This window comes from Antrostomus carolinensis, unplaced genomic scaffold, assembly GCF_000700745.2.
Source record: "Antrostomus carolinensis isolate BGI_N321 unplaced genomic scaffold, ASM70074v2 scaffold13940, whole genome shotgun sequence".
NCBI lineage: Eukaryota > Metazoa > Chordata > Aves > Caprimulgiformes > Caprimulgidae > Antrostomus > Antrostomus carolinensis.
This window is the reverse complement of record NW_010289190.1, coordinates 60,983-83,775: the sequence shown is the minus strand read 5'-3', so window position 1 is coordinate 83,775 and position 22,793 is coordinate 60,983. Positions and strand designations below refer to the sequence as shown.

The window sequence follows — 22,793 nt, the reverse complement described above, 5'->3', positions numbered from 1 at the left end:
CACGCAGCGGGGTCCTGCCTCTCCCTCAGCCTCCTCCTGAGGTTGCAGGTCGGTGTGACTGACCGAGCACCCGGGGGGCGGCCTCGGAGACTCCCTTTTGTGGTGTGTTGTGTTACCGACCAGGCTGCTGGAGCCGGGGGGGCTCACACAGCAGCTGCTCGCTCTGATACACGAATGTGAAACACAACTGTGGGGCTGGCTGCCGAATTCTGCAATAAAGAGTCACGTCCGTGTATGTGCTGAGTGGAGCATCTCCCCCATGGGGAAAGGCTGAGGGAGCTGGGGCTCTTTAGCTTGGAGAAGAGGAGACTGAGGGGAGACCTCATTAATGTTTATAAATATGTAAAGGGCGAATGTCATGAGGATGGAGCCAGGCTCTTCTCAGTGATGCCCAATGGTAGGACAAGGGGCAATGGGTGTAGCTGGAACACAGGAGGTTCCACTTAAACTTGAGAAGAAACTTCTTTATGGTGAGGGTGACAGAGCCCTGGAACAGGCTGCCCAGGGAGGTTGTGGAGTCTCCTTCTCTGGAGGAATTCAAAACCCGCCTGGACGCCTTCCTGTGTGATCTCATTTAGGTTCCTGCTCCGGCAGGGGGATTGGACTGGATGATCTTTTGAGGTCCCTTCCAATCCCCACCATTCTGTGATTCTACAGAGCAAGGGATGGCTTTTTTTCCTCTCCAACAGTACCATTTTCCATGGACAACGACTTTCTTTTCATTTCATGATTTGTGGACACATATGTTAGTATTTTTGGCAATGCTAAAGTTAATTTACATTCTTATTTTTTCTCTCCTTCATGCTAGAAGTACCAGTTGAGCCTGGCACCAAAAACTGTTAAACTCATAATGAAATCCAAAGCACTGAAAGATTTCAAAGTCCTTTAACAAGTAGTGCTATGAAAGAAACATAATAGAAAGAAATCTAACTAGTATTGCCCATTAGAATACATCAAAAAATTGTGAAAGATTTAAAAAATATAACCAATACAAATGCCTTCCTCAAGATCATAAATGGTGAGGGATTGGTACCAGCAACTGGGAAAATCGGGATCTAAGTTCCAGTTCTGGTTTTGTCTGCTGGCTGCAGGCCACCTTCAGAACAAATATATATAATATATATATAAAAAAAAATGTATATATTAAATACTTAAAATCAGGGGTAAGATGAAAGCAAATTCTTACATTAAAAAACCGAACGAAACCCATACACGTTATAATATAGAGCTAATGGCATTAGCAAATAAAATGTAATAAGCATTTATATATGTACAGTACCTATTAAAAAAAAGGGATGTATTCATACATGCATGTAGAAGTTGCACTCCTCTTGTAATCTACCAGAACCATTCTTCAAGATAAATAGTATTTCAAACCATTTTCAAGTTGTTGATTAATTCTTTATGGCATGGATTTAACAAAGCCTTTTTGTTTTAATTTAAATTATTCCAAACTACAGGATAAGACTAGTAGTTCTTGACATAGCTGAAATACTATTTGCTTATGCAGCAATGGGGTAAAATGAATCATGCACAAAATAACAGAGTTTAGAGGTTTAACAGAGTTTAGAGGTTTTTTAGCATTATATGATGCCAATAGAATTTTTGTCATGTATGGTTTTTATCAACAAAAATCAGCTCTGCCATAACCTGCTGCTTTATGCACATTCATTTATTGTATTTATATTGCTGCTTTCTAACAGATTGTTCATTTTAGCAGTAGAGATTTTGGACAGTTTGCCAACTTAAAAACCAAAATACACATACGTGCTCACACATACCCTTCTCCCCGAGATGCATATATATGTATGCATGCGTCTGTTATGAACATTAATTCTTTTATTGCTGAACAAAAATATATAGTAGCTTATAGTGGATCTACTGGGAGAAAAACCAGCTGCTCTGGCATTCTGCAAGAGGAGGAGACTAATTCCAGAGGTAGAGATCCACAGCAGGGAATGCCCAGCTGGCAGCTCTCCCAGCTGATCCATTGATCCTGAAACGGCAGCTTCCCAAATCGTCAGGTTGTAGATTATTCAGGGTAAGACAGTGACGTAATCACCGTCATCAATTTCTGTAAAGAAAAAATGAAAAAGAAAAAGATGTCATTGCAAATGGCTCCTCTGGAAGCTCGTGGTAAGCAGGGTGGCCTGCGGCCGTGTTGCTGGGCAGGTATCAATAACTCAATTTGGTTTCTTGGTATTCTCTCTGCAATTGCAGGGCCAACCGTGTCCTCTGGACTGAGTCCTCCAGGAGCTTGTATGGAGGCAAAGCCTGCACTGTCTTTTCTGAGCCAGCAAGTTCTGTTATAAAACAGTTGTATCCGTGTGAGACCCCTTTTTCCTGCAGAAGAGTCAAATGTAGGAAATCATCCATACTTAGTAACTCAGATCAAGAGCTGAGATAGCTGTGCTTATAACATAACACACCCCTTCTTCTCTAAATAAATACCCAACAGAAGAGTTCTCCTCACAAATAAGGGAGGAGAGCCTGAAAAACCCTTTATCTCTTAGACCTTGTCACATCTACTATGTTTTTTTCAGAAGCCAGGGGAAAGGCAGAAGTTGAATGCTTGGGACTCATCTCAACTATGGAAACCTACTGTCTCTTCAAGCAGCCACCCTCAAACAAGGCTAGAAAACAATGTTCAAAAATCCCCAACCACCAGTATCATGACCACCGTCCCTTGAGGCGTTCCACTGGTCACACTGGAGCGCTCAGTCCTGCACGTGCCACAAAGCCAGCTGCCGGTGCAACACAAGGGACTGGGCCAGAAACGTGTGGTTTCTTTAGGAAGCTTTAGGAAGCACTGTGGTGTTTCACGTGGTGCCTGCATTGCAAAGAGAGATCCATCATAACGTTAAGCTAAGCTCCCCCTCTGAGCGTGTAATAAAGCATGTCTGAGGGGGAAGTTTGGAATGCTGTATAAATGAAATTTAAATTAAAACTGAATAGCAACAATTCCAAAGTAATTTGATTATTTCTAAAAGTCTTTGTTTTTATGGACAACCACAAAAATTTTGATAGTGAAATGAAAGAGCTTGCTTTCCTCCCTGTAAGCCCTGACCAGGACATTGTGTATCTTCTGGAAAAGTTCATGTTGCAGGACCAGATAATAAAATATGTATTACACCTCATTTTTTCCTAAAAATATATCCCTGCTACTGCGGTATTTTCCATCTCCCTGGAGCAGCAATGACAAGATACCATAAAAACCTTTTTAAGAGTAGAAGTGGTGTATCTGCCTTAGTGGTACAAGTGATAATATAAAGTTGGAGACACCGGAAATGTCTCTTTGCTACTGTTTCTCTCAGCAAGGTTTTTGCTGCACTGGCCCCTAAAAATGCAGCTTAGTACATGACATGGTGGGGAGAGCTCGCCCCCTCCCATCCCTGTCTGCTTGACACAGGGAGTGGCAGAGCTGTTGTACTGTTGTGTGCAAAACAACGGCAAAAACCCAGCCAGCATCTGTGGTACCAACAGGAGGTGTGACTGCAGCACAGAGAGGCTGGCCCACACGGCTCTGTCTTAGCTGGCGTTAGTCATGAGACATAAATCACGTAGAAGACTGGATACTCCAAGATTTTTTTTCCTTTGTGATAACTGTACTTAGTGAAAGGATTTCCCTTGCTCATGCATGTTCTCATGTGCTGTGGCTCTTGTTACACTCACTCACAGGACCTAGAAGAGTTTTGAGTTTGTTTTGCAGCCTGATGGATGCTGCAGCTGAGCATCGTACAGCAGTAATACAAAGAACGGCTTTCCAAAGTGTGTGAGGGACGTTGGCAAGTTAGCAATAGTATCTCTATTCATCTGCCCCAAACTAAGGTTGTAAAGACAACATGGGACTATAAAACATGGTCTACCACTTTGTGAAAACCTCCATCTTCATTGCATATATTTGCATAATATTTCTGTCAGGTAGAAACCTTTTATCCTTATCTTATACTTGGGAGTTGGGGTTGGACTAGATGACCTTTAAAGGTCCCTTCCAACCCAAGCCATTCTATGGTTCTATGACTTGTGAGCATACGTTAGCAGAAGATCAACCAGAGACTGAACTCTCTGGTTCCAAACCTGTGACTCTAAGCACAAGGCTATATGCTTCTTATTTTCAACATACGAACTTAAAAAATTAGTCATGTTTTAATACAAACCACAATATACCACAAGCTGGCTGGCTTTCCCCCTCCTCCCCCCCCAGCATCTCAAAAATAACTGAGTTAGATTTTGGTATAAAAATAGCTTTCAACCTCGACAACGAAGGTAAAGGACAACCTCCACTCCCACTGATGTGCAGGGGACTGGCAGCTCGGCAGAACCACACTGGGTAAAACTGGTGTTCAGCCTTCCCTAGCCTAGAAGCAGCAACACTCACAAGGGAGTGAGCTGTGGACATCATCATGCTTTGCTTTTTGCATCTCTTGCAATTTTAACTTGTTAACTTGTAGTGGATGAGGGTAAGTAACATGAGCTGGGAATAACCATTTTCCAGTGAACATGAGAGACAAGGAAGGATGTTGAGGCCGCATCTGGAATATTGTGTCCAGTTCTGGGCCCCACAGTTCAAGAAGGACAGGGAACTGCTTGAGAGAGTCCAGCACAGAGCCACCAAGATGATTAAGGGAGTGGAGCATCTCCCTTATGAGGGAAGGCTGAGGGAGCTGGGGCTCTTTAGCTTGGAAAAGAGGAGACTGAGGGGAGACCTAATTAATGTTTACAACTATGTTAAGGGCAAATGTCAGGAGGATGGAGCCAGGCTCTTCTCAGTGATGCCCAATGATAGGACAAGGGGCAATGGGTGTGAGCTGGAACACAGGAGGTTCTGCTTAAACTTGAGAAAAAACTACTTTACGGTGAGGGTGACAGAGCCCTGGAACAGGCTGCCCAGGGAGGTTGTGGAGTCTCCTTCTCTGGAGACATTCAAGACCCACCTGGACGCCTTCCTGTGTGATCTCATTTAGGTTCCTGCTCCGGCAGGGGGATTGGACTGGATGATCTTTCGAGGTCCCTTCCAATCCCCAACATTCTGTGATTCTGTGATTCTGCCCATGTGAACTGGTCTCAGAGGACATGTAGCAAGTATTCACCACAAACCTGTCAATGCAGTCATCTTAAAAGAACCCCCCAAGGGCAGAACTGAATTTCTCACCGTCATAAATGTTGTCCTTTCCTGACTTGAACCTCTGGCTTCTTTGTGAGGCCTTTGGTTTCTTTACTGGGTAGCGGAGGTTTGTTATTAGTCCTTGATTTGGCTTTTCAAAAGCGTATATTAGGTCCTTTAATGTTCTGAAGATCCTCTCTGGAACACCTTCAGAAGTCTGCAAGGAAAGGAAAATAAAGTTTGTTTGCAACTGCCCTTCACATAGAGTCTCCTAAATGAAAGGAACGATAGGTTGTTTCTTGTTTACCAAGGAGATCTTTTGTAAACAGATTTGGTGACAGAATATTATACTGTCCTTAAAACACTAGGGACACCTGTTTGGTGGCATGGTTACAGCACTAAGTGTAACCTCCCTTACCATCTTTTTTTTGGAAAAAAAGAAAAAAGAAAAGGAAAAAGAAAAGGAAAAAGAAAAGGAAAAAGAAAAGGAAAAGGAAAAGGAAAAGGAAAAGGAAAAGGAAAAAGAAAAGGAAAAGGAAAAGGAAAAGGAAAAGGAAAAGGAAAAGGAAAAGGAAAAGGAAAAGGAAAAGAAAAAGAAAAAGAAAAAGAAAAAGAAAAAGAAAAAGAATATCAGTTTAAAATATGGGCTCAGATGTGTGCTACAGCAATCCACTACGGCAGGGCGATGAAGACCAACAGCACTACAGACTTCCCTCTGGTCTTAGAGCACAAGTTTAGGGGCAACGTATTTAGTTCTCATTTAAAATATTGTATTTAAACAACTATGTGACAAGCAGAAGCCAAATATTTTACACAAAATCAGCATTGTCAAGCAAAGGACACGTGCAGATGCAGCAGACGTGTCTGAGGATCCATATGAAAGTCCTCAGCACCAGCTTTCACAGGGGTTTATTATTTGTCCAGCTTTGTGACTTGCATTGGAGACTCCTGAGGCCAAACACAGAGGATGGCACCCCTAAGTGGGGGAACAGTGTTCTCACAAACTGCTTTTTAATGTGTGGGTTCATACAGCTGGACTGAGCTGCTTCCACAGCACAGCCCACCAGTGATTTGTACAGAGACTTTGCAACGCTGGTGACTTCAGGACAGTGACAGACATTAAGCTTATTAACGAGCTCTAATCACAACGAAGGTCCTACTGCTAGTCATTAAAAGTGGACGGGGCTTTGGTTTCAGTTCATTTTCTATCTAACAATGAAAAATGTTTATTTTCTTTGTTTTTCTGCATCCTTTATCTTCCCTTTAGCCCTGTAGGGACTGGGTGCCACTGGGTCTGGCTGGGATGGTGTTAACTTTCTTCGTAGCAGCCTCTATAGTGCTGTGTTTTGAACTGGTCACTAGAACAGTGTTAATAACACACCCATGTGTTGGCTGTTGCTGAACAGTGCTTGCGCAGCCTTGAGGTTGTCTCTTTTCTTCCAGCAAGACACTGGGAGGAGACAGAGCAGGACAGTGGACCTGAAGTGACCAAAGAGCTGTCCCTCCCATAGGACACTGTGCTGAGCAATAAAAGCTCAGGGAAGGTGGGGACATTTGTGGTTATAGCATTTGTCTTCTCAAGTAACCATTACGCGTGCTGAGGCCCTGCTTTCCAGGAGGTGGCTAAACATCTGCCTCCAGATGGAAAGTAGTGATTAAACTCCTCCTTTTCTTCACATGCCTGCACAACTTTGCTTCACCTGACAAACTGTTTTATCTTGATCCAAGGGTTTCCTCACTTTTGCTCTTTATGTTCTTTTCCCTCCACCCCATCCTGCTAAGCAGCTGTGTGGGTGCTTAGCTGCTAGTCGGGGTCAACCTACTGCACTCTAGAAAGTTCATGGCTGAATCTAGCCCTTAAAAAATTCCAAACAATCAATATATTATTTCAGTCTATTATTCAATAAGTAATCCAAAATAATCTGACTCAAAAATTTGAAGAACAGAACTCTTTCACATTCTTGGCAAAAATTTATAAGGAAAACTGTGTCTGAAAACAATAAAATTGTTTGAGTTATTAGCTGCTGACAAGCATGAGAGCAAACCCCATCAGAGTGGCTACAGTCCAGAACAGATTATTTTTTGTCAACAAACCATTCTTCTTCATGAGAAATTGTGTCTTTCATAGTCAGTCCAAACCACTAATAAGCAAGAAATTACTAGAGTATGAGCTCGGTGTGTCCTTTATGGAGTGATTTCCTCATTCCACCTAAACGCTACTTACTTGTTGGCAGTTCTGTTGGTTGTCCTACTAGAAGCAGAGGAGTGAGACAGCTTTTTAAGTGTCCTCTCACCTTGCCTAGATATTTGATTGATGTAGTTTGCTCTTATGCTTATTCAAGCAATGAGCAGCATTATCTGGGGTCATCAGGTGCCTCAGCACTGCGCAGAATTATAGATAGGTCTCTTTAAATTAAAAAGACCATTGCAATGCTCCATATCCCTACAACATTCTGGGTGCAATGGCAGAGCTTTCAAATAGAAAAAAACTAATTAAGAACAGGAGTAAGTAATGAAAGTGACGATAGATTTTTCTTCAATGCTATCAAACATAAATGGTCAAATCAGAAAGCAGCTGGTCAACAAATAACAGATCCACTTAGGTTGTAAGGGAAATCTACAAAGATAATAGCTACTTCTGAGCTCATGTGTAATAAGAAGTATAACATCAAAATGTCGAGAACTGAGTAGAGAAGAAAGCAAACTTGGAAATATTTTCTAAGGTAATGTATTCACATGTATTAATTTTTTGAATCAAGACAATGATCTTCAGTGCAATCTTTAAAGATTAAATGAGAGTTACTCACCTGTATTCTAAAATATCCTTGGTGTTCCCTGAAGATACGGTAGGTGTAGATGAGTTTTTCAAAGCTGTGAAAAACATTGTTATATACATTATACTTTTTATCAACTGTCAGACCACTACAACTTGCTTAGACTGCTACAGCTGATCTTGACAGTCAGCTTTTGGGGTTTTTTTTTGTTTGCTTGTATCTTAAACTGCAATATAATGAATGACTAAAACCAAAGAAACAAATCTAAAGGAATACCTGATGCTAAATAGCATCAACTATATATATATATATATATATATATGCATTCACTTTTCCATTTGATTCATGTACTGAAGCTTTTAAAATACTTGAGATTCTCTAAGTCATATGTTTAGTTGTCTGTTAGCCAAAATTAGTCATGCATGTTGCTTTCTTAAGCCTCAGAAACCCAAATATTACTTTATTGTGCCTTGCATATTCATATCTAACCCCCTTGTACATCATTATGGAGATCTCTTTGATTTTGGACCAAATTTATGGACCATATTCTTTTTTGCCCTGCAGAGTTAGGCCACATACATAGCTGAGATTGCTGCATTCAATCTGCAATCGCTGCGCTTTGCTTAGCATAGATCTTGATAAAGCATGTCCAGCTAACTCACCTCTGCATCAGCTAACTGCCTGGGCTTTCCTCCAGTTTCTTAGGTGCATTCCCTGTGCTGAGTTTTGTGCTACTACAGCTCCAATAAAATAGATTGTATGAGTCAAAGGAGTCAAAGTGGTTCAAGTTTGTTCATCCAGAAAGGGCTGGATGTCACTGAGAATTTGTATTAGTTGTTCTGAGGCAGTAAAACATAAAACAGAACCTGGAATTCCACTGCAGGTGCCATGTAAGAGAAGAGTCCTTACTTCCATAGGGTGCCTAAGTCCACCACCAGCAGAATTGTTTCATGGCACTAAAAACCACTTGTGCAAATGTCAACATGGGAATAAACTGCAAGCAAAGGGCCGGCACATGTGTCAGCAAGATCTGCACTATCTCCATCTGCAGTGAGGAGAAGGAGAGCCATGTCCTGGTCAACTCTGAGACTTTATACTGGGTTGGACTAATTATCAGACAACCTTTTCACAACAGAAAGGCAGTGCTAATATGTACCCCTCCTTCAAAAATGGAGCTATAAGGAAGACCTAAAGATCTACAAAGACAAAAGTGAGGTGCTCTTCTTTCCCTGAAGTCATACTCTAGGAGAAAATGGGCTGGCTTCCAACTAATTAACACATCCACAAGAGAAGCAGTCACCTTTCAAAAGAGTGATTTACAGCTGAGAACAAGGACAAGAGATTCACCTGGGATATGACACAAGACTGCAGTGCTGTATGGAAACAAGCACACTGGCATGGAGTTATGCTCTGAAAGTTTGTCTTTGTGAATGTCCTCTATCCTATTGATAGAAGTTGGGAAGGATGTGAGGGGAGAGAGAGAGAGAGAGAGAGAGAGAGAGAGAGAAAGAAAACCATATTAATCTACGTAGTGGTAAAGAATGATTCTGTAGAAAACTTGCAGTTCACCTTTTGCATGAGATCTGCTGGCATTCCTCTGAAGAAGAGAACAGGTGAGGAGGTTGCCACTGCATACATGGCAGTTTGAAGTTGCAGAATGTTTTTCATGTAATCTGCTTTCCTTGTGGGAGCCCTCAGGTAATTGCAGCACCACAAATTCATACTGTTTGTTCCCTCATGCTCACCCACACACAGTGATCCCTTGAGCTGTCTGTACCTTCACGTACTCCAGATGTTATCATGTACCAGGCTACTTCAACTTACAACATGTTAGATTTGACCAGGGTATAGCTAGAGACATATATGATACTGGACATATACTCGAGCATGTGTGATATTAGGGACTTAACAGTGGTCTGAGTCTCTGACCCCACTGCTGAAAGCAGATACTGGTGGAAGGAAGAGACACCACACTTTTAACAAAGTCTGAGACTGGAAATGCCTGCAAACAGCAAACAGCCACCTTCTCATATCAGGGACCAATTTTGTCATTCTTCCTCTGTGCCACGATCCCCATTTTTCCCTTCCAACAGGGTGTTCATGCTCATTCCCTCCCATGCTCCCGTCAGCCCCTACATTGTCTCCTTCCACACCATTCTGAAGGCAGGTTCCTGCAGTTCTCTCCCTAAGGGCTCTGTTTGTCCCCCACTTGCCATTTCTCTTCTCCTTACTTGGTCATTTCACAGACCTCCTTTTCTTCTACCCACCAACCCCATAGTACTCCATTTCCCTCTCCCTTTTTCTCCCTTCTCCTTTGATTTGTTTAAAAAAAAAATGCATTTTTGATTATTGATAAAACCATTTTCTGATATTTTTGAATTAATTAGATATACTGTTAAAATTTTTTCATGTCATACTCAAACACATCCTCAAGAAAAGTGTAAAACCTCATAGGGTCAAACAAAGAATGACTCAGAGTTACTAATTTATAAACTTTGAACACATTAGGAACAAATCAATTATGTATGAAAAGTGTAAAACAGGCTTCTTGGAAGGGAAATAAAAGTCCTATTCCTTACATGAAAAGAAAATAATTAATTTTTAACTCTAGTAGTTAAAGTTAAGCACTAGCAGTAGGAATTCTCTATGCCCATCTTGTTCATGAACCTGTAACATGAATTCAATCAGGACATTATAACTTTCTGTCTCAGCTTATGTTCTAAAATTAGATAAAATTCCTTTGAAGCATAAGGCTCAGCTTTCATCAGATAGAAAGCCTATGAAGAAGGAACTGTTTTGTAACCTACCGCGAGACTTTTCAGTGTCTCAATAGTGCTAAAGTGCTATTTATTTATCATTACAGAGGCAGTAACTTTGAGTAAGGTTCTTACCATGTTTTCCCAGGCTAAGCCATTTATTCTGGACTCTCTTAATTGTCTGCAGAGAGAGACCAGCATCAGCAGATTACAGTTCCTCTGTCCTCCGTTGTATAAAATGTCTTTTGCAAATGCCACCCTCTCACCACTCACTATAAAGGAAGCCTAAAGCAACCAGCGTTACTTGAATACATACACTCCCTTAGAGTCTGTTAATATTAGGGAAGAACTATTAATTTTAGAGAAGATGAACACTTGTCTTTGGATCTATTTGAAAACTCATTAAAAATTTAGAATTAGAGTACTTACAAAATACAGAGACACAAGGCTCCTTCCACACTTTCACTCTCTCGTATTAAATAGCTGCCATTCTTTCCGTTCTTGCTCAGCAGTTCTTCACAGGTTCTTCTTGGTATTTTTCCATGAAAAAATGGCAACTCCATGGATAAAAGAAAACAAGGTCTCTTGCCTTTCAAACCAATTCCAGAAAACCCCAGAAGCCTGGCATTAAAAGAAGATTATTCCAAATGCAGCTGTCTGCAAAGAACTGAAACTGGAGGTGCTAAGTACATACACAAGTTCATCTGTCTGATAACTGGTCTGTTATCACTGACCAGTCTGTAGTGAAGTCGACTACCAGCCTGAGCTAACGGCTCGTGAATGCAGTCAAGGCAGGAAATGGTTTATCTGCACTGGTCACAGTCCACATCAGAAGGGAAGACTCTTGTCACATTTTATCAGCAGACATTTGAGCTGTGTATCGCACTTCTGAGCTATGCAATTGCTAAGTTCATACCCAAGTATAGTTATATTTTTAAGTTAACTTTTATGTTTAAAGTTGCTCAAAGCCCTGCAAATAGTGTTCTTGCTCATAGTTTTGAAAAATGCCACATGGTTTGATTCCTTTCCTTGCATTCTAACATAGTTATTTGGTTTTTATTGTGGGGTTTTTTTGTTTGTTTGCTTGGTTGGTTGGTTTGGTTTAGGTTTGGTTTGGGTTTTTTGTTTACTTGATTTTTCAAGTTTCGGTGAAAGGTGGTCAGCAATATTTGAGAATGAGATTTTTCAAAACAGAGCATTCCCCTTCCCACCCCCTCCCCCTTCTTATTTTTAAAGTATAGTTATTTTAATGGTGCTTACACTGGTGAAAATGACAAATTTTGAGCTTGATATTCAACTCTGGATGCTACTATTGATGATATTCCGCTCAGTCTTCTTAGTTTCTAAGTATGAAAACTGCTGATCTGAATAATCTGTCTATATATTCTCTGAGAGTGTGGATTTGGGTGCCTAAATGAGTACCTAGTGCTGTAGTAGGCATCCTGGGACATCTGAGACAGCCACACGGGGCTGGCAGGTGTGACGCTGGCCTGGCGTGGGCAGACCCGTGACCTCTTGGAGTGGCAGACAGAGGTCAATCAGAATAGCTACGGCATCTCAAGCAGCATTAGGTGGTGATGGATTGTTCCTGTATTGTCTAAGGAAGCCAACACCTTTATCTGCTTCTTAAAGAATTAAGTTTCTGCTCTGGACACAGAAAAATGAAGGTGAAGCCACCAACTTATTTTCAAGAGAAAGCACAATGGGCTCAATAGCTTTCTCTTCTGATAAAGATTTACTTTCCTCACTGTATTTGTGCACCTATCCAGCAATTCCCTGCTACAAAAACACGTATTGTCTCCATTCCTCTTTAGAAACACTTCCATTGTGCTTTCCAGGAGAAAAAGAAACTCAAGCTGCTTCTGCTTCTTCTCCTATCAACCACATCACTGAATCAGAACACCTAGGGGCATGGATTTTCTCAGTGGTATGCCACTGCATAGCCATATTCGTTAACCTTCATCAACAACTCAGATTTTCCAACCATCATTGTAACTACCTATTAGGAAGAGAAGAAATTTCCTGGGTCACTATTCAGGTGGTCTGCTTTGTGCAATGCACCTCATTCATTCACAAGCATGGTCCCATGTCCAATGTATTTCTGTCAGCTGGAGGCAGGGGCATTGAGGTGTTTGATGTGGCAAAATTAGAACATTGCTCTGGTTATTCTAAGATCATTGTTTTTAAAAAAATCTCTCCCCTTGGAAAGCATCATGAGATGGAGAGGGAGCAGTTATGCAATGGTGGAGTTTTAGTTCCTTTTAAGGTTTCCGGTTCTTTATTCAAAGAAAGAAGTGGTATTCTCAGACAGAAGTTCTAACTGGAAAAAAAAAAAAAAAAAAACCCTTCAGATACAGAAAACCTTCCTGTGCTTCACTGGGAGTGATGCAAGCACAGCTCTGGCAGAGTTGAGAATTTAAAGGGTATGCCAAGGCAATACAGTTTCCACAGCTTCCTGACAGTGTTTGATAGAAGAGGACATCCAAGAATTAATATGATCCTTTTACCTTACCTTATTTATCTGTAGTTTTCAAGTGGAGCTGAGAATAAGAGCTTGATTTAAAAACAACAAATCATAGAAATATACCAGAGAAAGAGATCTGGGAGGGAGAAAGATGAGAGAGCCTGTAAATATGGTCTGTTCTGTAACTAAACCACAAACATGATTCAGTGACCAGACACAGGAACTCCACACTGTCTCTTGAACACGTACCTATCCATATACGTGCTTTGCTCTGGCACTGGTGGGCTAGCCCAGGGCAAAAACACAAAGCAAAGACAGGACTTGCAGCTCATAGCCTGGGATACCTGTTGATGGATGCTGTGTGAATACCTGGAAGGTATTCCACCTGGAAGGTGGTGGGAGACGTCCTTGTCAGCTATCACATAGCTGTGCCACGAGCCTCACCATGACTTGTACCACACAGCATCAAATCTTTACCATGTATGTTGGGATCACATAACGATATATCTCTGTGGGCCAAATTTAGCTGTAAACTCTGAGCAAGCATTTCCCAACAAATATTTCTGGATTAACAAAGTCAGCAAGTATTTTTGGTTTATGCAAACCTGCATAGCCAGGCTGCCATCTCAACTGGGTCTGAGGAGTGGTCAGAAGTACAAGCTGATGGTATTAACTGTGATGAACTCTGCGTATATTTCAGTTTACAAGCTAGGAGGATGCAGAGAGGGAGCAACACCTGGGTTTCTTTGCCACTGTTCACTTATAGAAATTTCTAGACTGCTTGATGTCCGAGAGGCTTGTTTGAATAGAACTGGAAGGGACGCTGCCTACATGACAGTTAGGAGCAGAGGCTTTCTCAGTGAATCCAGGATACTACATGGCATAGTAATTTTTGTGCATCCAGAGTGAAGCCAGGGCTTCTGGCTAGTGTGGAGGTGACCTTCCTGGAAGCTGCTGTAACCCTGCCTGGTAAAAACCACAATGGGCGCGTCTGATCTCATTTCTCACCTGCAGCTCATTCTCACGTTGGCTGTGCTCATAGCGGTGACAGAGTTTGAAGCCACTCTAATTCATACTGTGGACAGTTTGTGACAATAGGGACTTTTCTTTTCAGAGGAAAGAAAGACTGAGAACTGCTCCAAGTTCTGTGTAGTTTGTGATGGGAGGCCTGTAAAATGGGAGTGATACCCCAAAGCAGTGGGGCTTGAGGGGTTGAGGCAGTGATGCCAGGCTGAGCCTCTGGGCATTATCACTCAAATCTTAGCTACCCCAAATCAAGCTGTGGCTGTTGTGAATCTGCTCTTAAAAATAGGATTAGGTTGTTTTTTCCTCCTCATCCACTGAAGGAGATTTCACATTTCCTAGGATAGCCTCCCGCAGTGACTAACTAGCCTTTCAGATATTAGAGAAGGAGAAAGAAAAGTGATGCTCCTTTTCCTGAAAGACTGCCTCTTGACCTGCTCTTACCTCTACGTGGAAAAAAAAATAGCTAGATTATCACTTTCTAAAAATCTTCTATATGGCAGAAGACTTACATCCTTTAGTCACTCTTGTGTTTTCTTACCTAAAAGCAACCACTTCCTTCAGTCTTTCCCCATAAGTCATGTTTTCTTGCAATTGTTCTCTTTGTTTTACTCTGCCACCACTTTGGCTAGTATAAAATTTGATGCCTATAAGTGAAGAAATCTTTTGATTAGGAGAGCAGGATAGCTAGCTACTCTTCCTCACACATAACAGCTGTTACAGAAATGAGACCTGCAACGTTTTTTGTAGCAGTGCCAAGTCCTGGGTGACTGTAACTCCATTTTTTTTTTTTTTTTCTGTCATATTGCTGCCTTTACCCATTTTCAGTTTTTCCTTCTGTTAGTTTAAAACTTAGTGGGGCCTTTTCATATCTCGTATTACTGAGCTCTGGTTCTACCACCTCTCCTGGCTACAGCTCTAACACAGACAATCTCTTGTTAATGCCTTTAGTAAGAATATGAAATCTGAGGAAGAGCTAGGTTGCTCGACCACATTTAGAGTTAAGTATTCAGTGAATAATTGGGGAGGGTGTAGAAGATCACAATTAGATTGAAAGCTGTGGTCAAAAGCAGCTAAAAGCAAAGCTAGTGTGGTTGACGACTGGTGTGAATAAAGGAGGAAGCCAAAGGGTCATTTGTTGTTTGACCAGAGAGCAAAAAACACAAGATAAGAAAACAGAAACAAAGCTGAGCTCCAGCTAAATCTCCTGAAAATTGAAGTTCCCCTAGAGCCGTGTTGCTAGGCAGGCACAATACTGTGGCTTCCCAAACTGAACCAATAAAGTTTTTTGCAAGAAGTACTGTTACAGTAACATATTACATTTAATTTTGCAAAATTCCCAACTGTGAATGATATCTACATGATATCTGCACCAGTTTGGACTTTTGCAATGTATTGTGCCTGGGTACAAAGTGTTTTTGTGATATTTCTTGATGGCAAGATTTACTTTAGACTGAAAGAAAAATTGTTATGATGTAAATTCAAGAAGAAAATTTAACTAGGCTGTCTGTTACTTACAGATTGCTGCTAGAGCTGTCTGTGCAGTGCCAGAATAATTCCCCAGCGATCCAGAACTCTGCCATTAGCTTTCTAATAAAATGTAAACCTAGGAGGAAAAGCCAGATTTATAACTCTCTTAACGTACTGTCTGTTTTTAAAAATACAAGTAAATTGAAAAAGATCCTTCAAAACACAAACTTCTCTGCGCTAAAGTTAGAATTAAAAAGTAATAGAATGAAAAAAGTTTCCAGTGTCTTCAAACTGAAGAAACCAGTGGCATAAAGTGGCCCCTCAAAGAGACTTTGGCCAGCCAGAGGGGGACAAATGCTTGAGGGATGTGGACTCCCACTGGCACTGAAGCACTTTATCTGCTGTGCAAATGCAGGGGAACAATTCAGCCTGACTGGAAACACGTTCCAGGTACTAGATACCACCAAAATTCCTCTGTAGGCTTCAGTGGAACACCAGTTCCACCAAGAAAATTATTTACTTGAAGTTCATTCAATCCATCCTAAACAGCACAGATCTTTGTAAGAAGTGCACTTAGAGTTTCTTGTAACAAATCTACACAACTACAGCAGCGTAGACAATGCCTCAGTGAGAAACATTCTCCCAAACTTCTAACTGATCTACTGGTTTTCATTATTTTTGCAAAGAATTAGATTAAGATTTAGGAAACTAGATTATAGTTTAGCTCTTCAGCCAAAATTAGCTCTTCTAGATCCACAGGCTAGTAAGTGAGCTTCTGTTCTTTTTGACACAAATTAGTAAAGGCCAACATTTATCAAGGGCTTTACGTTTTCACAGTGTGCTTGGATTTGAACTGCTGAGCCAGGCAGGAACACATTTTTTGTCACTTGATTAAGTGGGGAGAAAGAAAGGACTTGAACTATGGCAGCACAGCTGTAACTCACACACTCTTGCTGATGGAGCTCTCAGTTCTGTTTCATTTTGACTCCCTTTGGCACATAAAGCTTCCCGCTGCTCCTGTTGCTACTATCAAATTCATATTCAAACCCAAATGCTCCATCTCACAGCATGAAAGCTGTGTGAAATTATTCTCTGACTTGGTGTCTCTGAAAATAACTCCACTGTGCTGTTTAAATTAATTATGAAGAAGGAAGGAGGAATGAAAATTAGAGGCACGAACACTTCCATTTTTCTGTGGAAATCTGGGAGTTTATCAACAAACCTCACTTAACTCCTTGTAGAGGAGAGAAGTATAAGAATATATGATCACATAAAGACTATTATAACTTTTGTATACAGATGAGCTCCATCAAAAAGCAGCAAAATAAACCTTGCTATGCAGTTTTCCCAGTGTCTCAGCTTTTAGCTCTGCAACCTGACATGCTGATACTAAAAGCGTGGCAAGTGCTCACTGTTTCGTTTTGTTGAGTCTGTCCTACTTGCAGCTCACTGCCTCACTTCTGTGATCTAGAGAAGACACATGTTTGGATATGAATTCTCAGGGACCTTATTTCACACTTGTGAAGAAAAAACTTGTTATAAGACACCAGTTAAAATATATGCAAAAAAACCCCCCAAATGCTCTATCACTGTAATTAGGACCAAGAGAAAGAAAATGCCATGCAGAAACACTTCAGTGACAAACTTCAAGGGCCCAAATACCCTGCATCCCTTTTGCTTTGACTTTACTCTCTGGATTAAGGACTGCAGCAGGATGCTGAGGCCAGCCCCCAAATTTTAGTATGTCTCATTTCATGGACACATTTCACTCATATATAAGGTGAAAAAAAATTAAAATAAATTCTTATGCATTAAAGAACAGGAGCAGAAGGCAGCAAGGCAGTGTTTTGAACACCCACCTCAGCATGGGGCTACCCTGGTTTCTTCAGAGACATCACTGTGATGGTGCAGGAGGAGGAGGGCTACCCCATGGGCTGCAAAACTGCATGAGCAAAAAGCAGTGGTGTGCCCTTTCTTTGGCTCCATAATCCTAGATGCTCCCAACACAGACACTCTATCAGCTGTTTCAGGAGGGTTGATACTTACCCTGAGTAGCGATCATGCAGCAGACTCTAGATGCAGCTATGCACGATTCCTCTTCCTGCAGAAGGGTAATCCAAGACTGAATGTGGTAGTCATCAAGCATTTCTCACTGTTTTGTCTTCATCTCCAGAAGAGAAAAAAACCCTTTCATGAGACAAACACAACATAGTGAGATCAGGTTATGATAGTTAAACACTTTCACATGCTCATCCCTGGAGCAACAAAAAGCAGGGTCTCTCCCTCTGCCAGGGGAAGGAATTTCTTCAAGAAGATGTAGAGAAATACTTTAGGGAGACATGAGTGTCCAGATAGGCCCAGTGTTGCCTGCCAGTGATTTTTCTGCAACCCACACAGTATTTTATTGTTATCATTCAGTAATCAAATCTCCATTTACACTCTGCTTGGGAAAAAAAAAATAGTTTACACTTGCATGGCATGCAAAGAACACACATGTATTTAACATCTAGTGTAAAGTAACAAACTGGGAGCTTTGAAACAGCTTTACAGACATTGAGAAGGGCTGACTGTGGGATTACCAGTGCAGTGGAGTTGCTGGGCTTCCCTAAAAAAAAGCTAAAAAGCCCTCCAGGCCTCCAAACCTTCCTCTCTCTTCTCCTTTAAAGCAGCAAGAATATGATGTGTAAGCACAAACGACAGCAGCTCTGTGGGTCCTGACTGCCCATTTGGCATTTACACTAAATGCTTGTATCGTCCCCACAGAGACATAAAGCCAACTGGTTTTGGATGCCAGACTATATTACATAAACTATGGCCATGGAAGGTCTACAGAGCCATGTTGCCCAGCCCCTGACATTAGTTCTTCACCCTGGGGTCACCTGAATCCCAAAGTTTCCATCAGAGCTGCAAGTGATTACATTCAGGGGCAGATCTCAACTGATGCTTCAGGTCTCAGGAAAATTCAGGCTGGCTCCTTGTTATTAGAGGACATTAATTAAATCTCTCGGGTTTAATTAAAAAAAAAAAAAAAAAAGAGAGAAAAAAAAAGTGTTACTTCTCTCCATTGCTCATCCTGGATCATTTACCTCAGTCCTTCTGGTAGGTGGTTTTTGCCAAGTGTTCTTTCCTCATGGATTATGAGAGGAGCAGCAGAAATGCTCCCCAGACCCTCTGTCTGCTGTGCCTGCAGCGTTCCCTTCCTTTTAACAGCTCTGAAGCCACAAGTTTGAAAACAGTGTGTTAGCCAGCACTGAGCAGACAGGCTTCCCAACACAACCTTAATCAGGAGGGCTGGAAATGCAAAGTACTTCCTAGCTGAGCCTTACCCCATACCCTGATAAACAGAGCAAGGAAAAGCATGTGCCACCTGCATTGGTTTGGTTATTTGCAAGGATTATCTTGTAAGTGCATAGTGCCTTCTGGTGTGTCTTTACACAGCTGCACTTCAGGCTGAGAGTACCTCAGGGGTTGGATTTGATAGTTAGTCATATTTAAGCCTGCTTCCACCAATGCCCAACATTCTTTGTATTTTCATATTAAGATCATGTTTAAAAAAAAACCAAACAACCAAAAACCCCCCCAAAAAAACAAAGGCAACTGATAAGCTCATGCTTAAAACTGAATAATAATAATAACAACCACAAAGCAAGCCACTGTTTCAGTGAAAAGCACTGCTCTCAAGGAGTAATGTATTAAAGATAAGTAGGCTAACAAAGACTTCTCTGTCCTCTAAAAATCAGATCTGAGAGCTAGTCAAAAATCTGTGTGCCGTCTCTAGATGGCACCATGACTCTATATAATGATTAATCTCAAATGAACAACCCTATTAAAAAAGTGTTTGCATTGCCAATTGGGTAAGAATTCACAGCTGCCAAGTGACTAGCTTCCAGTTCTTTATATATTGGATGTGTAATAATAGCTGTATTTTTAGTACTTAATTACTTCTTGGGTCACTACACAACCTTGTGCTTCACAAGATATCTTCAGTCTGTTCGCAGTTAATACTGCAAATACAGCCAGTTGGGTACTGTCATATGTTCTTTCCTAAGTAAAGTGAATTAGCTAATTAGAGACTCACTGGACTACCATTCAGTCCATGTGTGCTCTCAGGACCTCATATCTATAGACAGCTTGTTATGTCTGATTAGAAACACTTAACTGAAGGGTTAATTGTTGACAATTGCTGTGTATCTAGCATGATCAATCAGCATTAGTGAATTTACTGCTAGCCATCATCTTGCTAAAGGCCTGGAGAGATATATTATCCAATGTCTCAAATCAGTAGAAATAATATTTTTTCTGCTTCCAGAGTGGAAGTGAACATCTTTCAAAAGTGTTAAAATATGAATCAGCTTTCCAATCTACATTAAAATTCAGAATTACTACTTGCAGAAATATTAATGTAGGTGGTGGATGATGCACAAACCAAAAGCAGGTTCCTGATCATTGTCAGGCTGGTGTTTAGTCACCTCCTGATTTACATTGATAAAAGCCTTTAACATTATTTCCTTAATGGAAAGCAGCCTGATAGCTGTCATGATGAAAGATCAGGCTTAGCATTTTGGATAATTATTCAGTGTGTTTGGGCTGCAGTTGGATATCAGCTCTAAGAATGTCACAGAATTAGGATGAGAGAAGAACAGTTTTCTATAAAGAAGCTGTTCCAACCCACTGAGAAGACCAGTGCGTTATATAATCCTCTCTCATTGGTAATAAATAGTTTGAAATAGTGGTATGTGTTATCATTATGTGAGCAAGGTGTGTTTTAACAGGAGATATAGACAAATGTTATAATGAAGACACAATGATAGGAATAGAATTATCGAGTAAAAATGACAAAATTCTTCATAGTCACATAGCAAAGAGTCCTAAGCTGTTTTGCCACTCACCACTGAGCTGCAAAGCTGTGCATCTTTCCTAACTTCAAGTCAAAGGCTTCAGATTTACACAAAGATGATTTCACTGCTGTGAAACCAAGGAGCAGCCTAAGCTGAGCCCATGGTGCTATACCTGAGGCAGTCAGTTCATTTGGTTTGTGTCATCCAAAGAATGGATGCAGATTGTCTTCAGAATTTGTGGCTGTGATTCCTTGGCACACTCATCAGCCAAGATGATAAGAGGACTGGGAGAAATAATGATTGCAACTGAATTCCATGGCAGTCCTAGAGAAATCTCTCCTTGTAGCTAGTTTCTTTACAATACCCAAGAGGCACCAGAGATGCTTATGGTGTAAGGATAACCCATACAAATATTGTAAATAAATACTGCCAACTCATAATTTTGTGTTTCGGATTTCAGTGGGAAAATGGGACACATCAACTGCAAGATATAATTACTAAATTATTGAATAGATTCAGAGAGAAAACTTAAAAAGCTTTAAACCACATAAGCAGCAACAACATTTTTAAAAAGCAAGTCCCTTGACCTTAGCTGACTGTTAGATGATGCTGTGATATCTGCATATGTGTGCACACACACATCCCCACACTCCCTCAACAGTGACGGAACAGCCCAGCAAAGTTGTGAATTCTTCTGATATCCCTTGAAAAATCTTCCTCCAAGATTAATCTACCATTTTGGACTGCTATAATGACAATTATGATAGCAACAGGGAGCTTTAGCAGATGTCTCCACACTGACAAAACCCAATCAGTGCCCTGTCCTCACAAGCGGGCTGAGATGTTCCCTCATGCAAATTTGTGTTACAGATACCTGGTGCCAGTGCAAGGTGGGAGAGGGACAAAGGCCATTTACTGTCCCATGCTGCCAGATGAAAATGATCAAGCTCCAGCTGATGCTGGTGCAGTGTGCCCTTCTGGCTGGCTTGAGCTCTGTCCCTGAATAGCTTAGGAAGGAATGTCTTAGATGAACAAGAGTATTTTGTTGTTGTGTAAATCACAGAATCACAGCAGAAATCTGCTGCTATACAAGCAGTAGTGGTAGATTTACTGATTACATTCAATTGAGTTTTGAAGATGAAAAATCCTCTCCAACAACTAGGTATTATGTGCAATTCAGCTGCCATAAGACTTATGGAAACAGATGGACCAAGACATGCGTGGAGTTACAGCAATAAATAGGTGAATACCTGGTGCTTGCCTCAGTGTCCATGAGACTGTGTTCCAACTTACACCTAACTAGAAATTTGAATTAAATGGGAAGCTAATCTGAAGCAATCTAGTTAATATTTTGCAAAATTAATACCATCTTTTTACTGTCCACATCCAGAGAAAAACAAAAGTGAAAGAACTTTTTGTTTATGAAAAGAAGTTGCAGCTTTTTGGTCCTAGCTCCTCTTCCCCACCTCTTCATTCAAAGGCAAGAATTAAGAAACTGGCAGTGCACATGTAAACTAAAAAATGAAAATGGCACTTCAGTAATTCTGCCTCTCATTTATTAACTTACACTGTGCTCCTCAGAAATCTGAAGATTCATTGGTTATAATGAGCTGTATCATACCAAAAAGCTATGATAAATGACTTGCCAGTAAGGTCTGCCTGCTTCTTGTTCTTAAATGCCATTTACTTACAGATTTCATTTCAGTGTTATGGCTGAAATTCAACACTCCTGATTCCAGAACACAAATTTACATTTGGCTTGTTGCTACATTGCAGAAAATGAAACCCAAGCTTGTTCTCTGCCAAGACAGGAAGTATCTACAGAAGAGATGTAACATTCAAAGGCAATTCACAAACCAGGCTTCCAACTCAGTGGAAAATTTAAAAGGTCATTATGAAGGATAAGAGTTGTATTGACAAAGATCTTGGGGGAAAAAAAAAAAAAGCCTTATTTCTAATGTATCTGTGCCATGAAGTTCAGTTTTTGATCCAAACCCACGTATTTAAAGGCATCCAGATTTTGATCCAATCCCACTTATTTAAAAGGCTCCATATTTTGTTTCACTTCGATGATTCTGACTGGGAAAAAAACCCCAAACAATATAAATCACTTTGTTTCAGTTCAAAGATATCAAAAGATTGTTTAAAGATTTGCAATTTGAATATATCAGAACTTTGCTCTGAGTTGCAATATTTTAACCATTGCCCTGCTTCACAGTAAAATATATCAGCTTTTAGCCTTTTCCTGCTGGAAATTCCATTTTGCAAATATCCAGATTTGTACTGGGATTTTCTTCCATTTGGTTAAACAAACTTCTCTTGAACTTGTTATTAAGCAATTATTGAAAATCATTCTTCAGTTAA

General features: G+C 40.7%; 1 protein-coding gene across 1 annotated transcript; it reads right to left on the bottom strand.

Moving 5' to 3' along the window:
* Positions 1 to 2,036: 2,036 nt before the first annotated feature.
* Positions 2,037 to 11,283, bottom strand: SH2D1B (SH2 domain containing 1B). Its single transcript, XM_010169418.2, has 4 exons — positions 11,064 to 11,283; positions 7,912 to 7,975; positions 5,153 to 5,321; positions 2,037 to 2,074 (listed from the first exon to the last, which is right to left on the bottom strand). Exons 1-4 carry the CDS (start codon positions 11,195 to 11,197, stop codon positions 2,037 to 2,039), a joined length of 405 nt encoding a protein of 134 aa, XP_010167720.1. The 5' UTR covers positions 11,198 to 11,283.
* Between the last annotated feature and the right edge of the window lie 11,510 nt (positions 11,284 to 22,793).

Excerpts from the sequence above, each read along its gene's own strand:
- SH2D1B (XM_010169418.2), bottom strand. The coding sequence starts at position 11,197 with ATGGAGTTGCCATTTTTTCATGGAAAAATACCAAGAAGAACCTGTGAA. Across the intron at positions 7,976-11,063 it reads GCCTTGTGTCTCTGTATTTT|CTTTGAAAAACTCATCTACA; the intron begins GTAAGTACTCTA and ends TGTTTTTCACAG. Across the intron at positions 5,322-7,911 it reads AAGGATATTTTAGAATACAG|ACTTCTGAAGGTGTTCCAGA; the intron begins GTGAGTAACTCT and ends CTTTCCTTGCAG.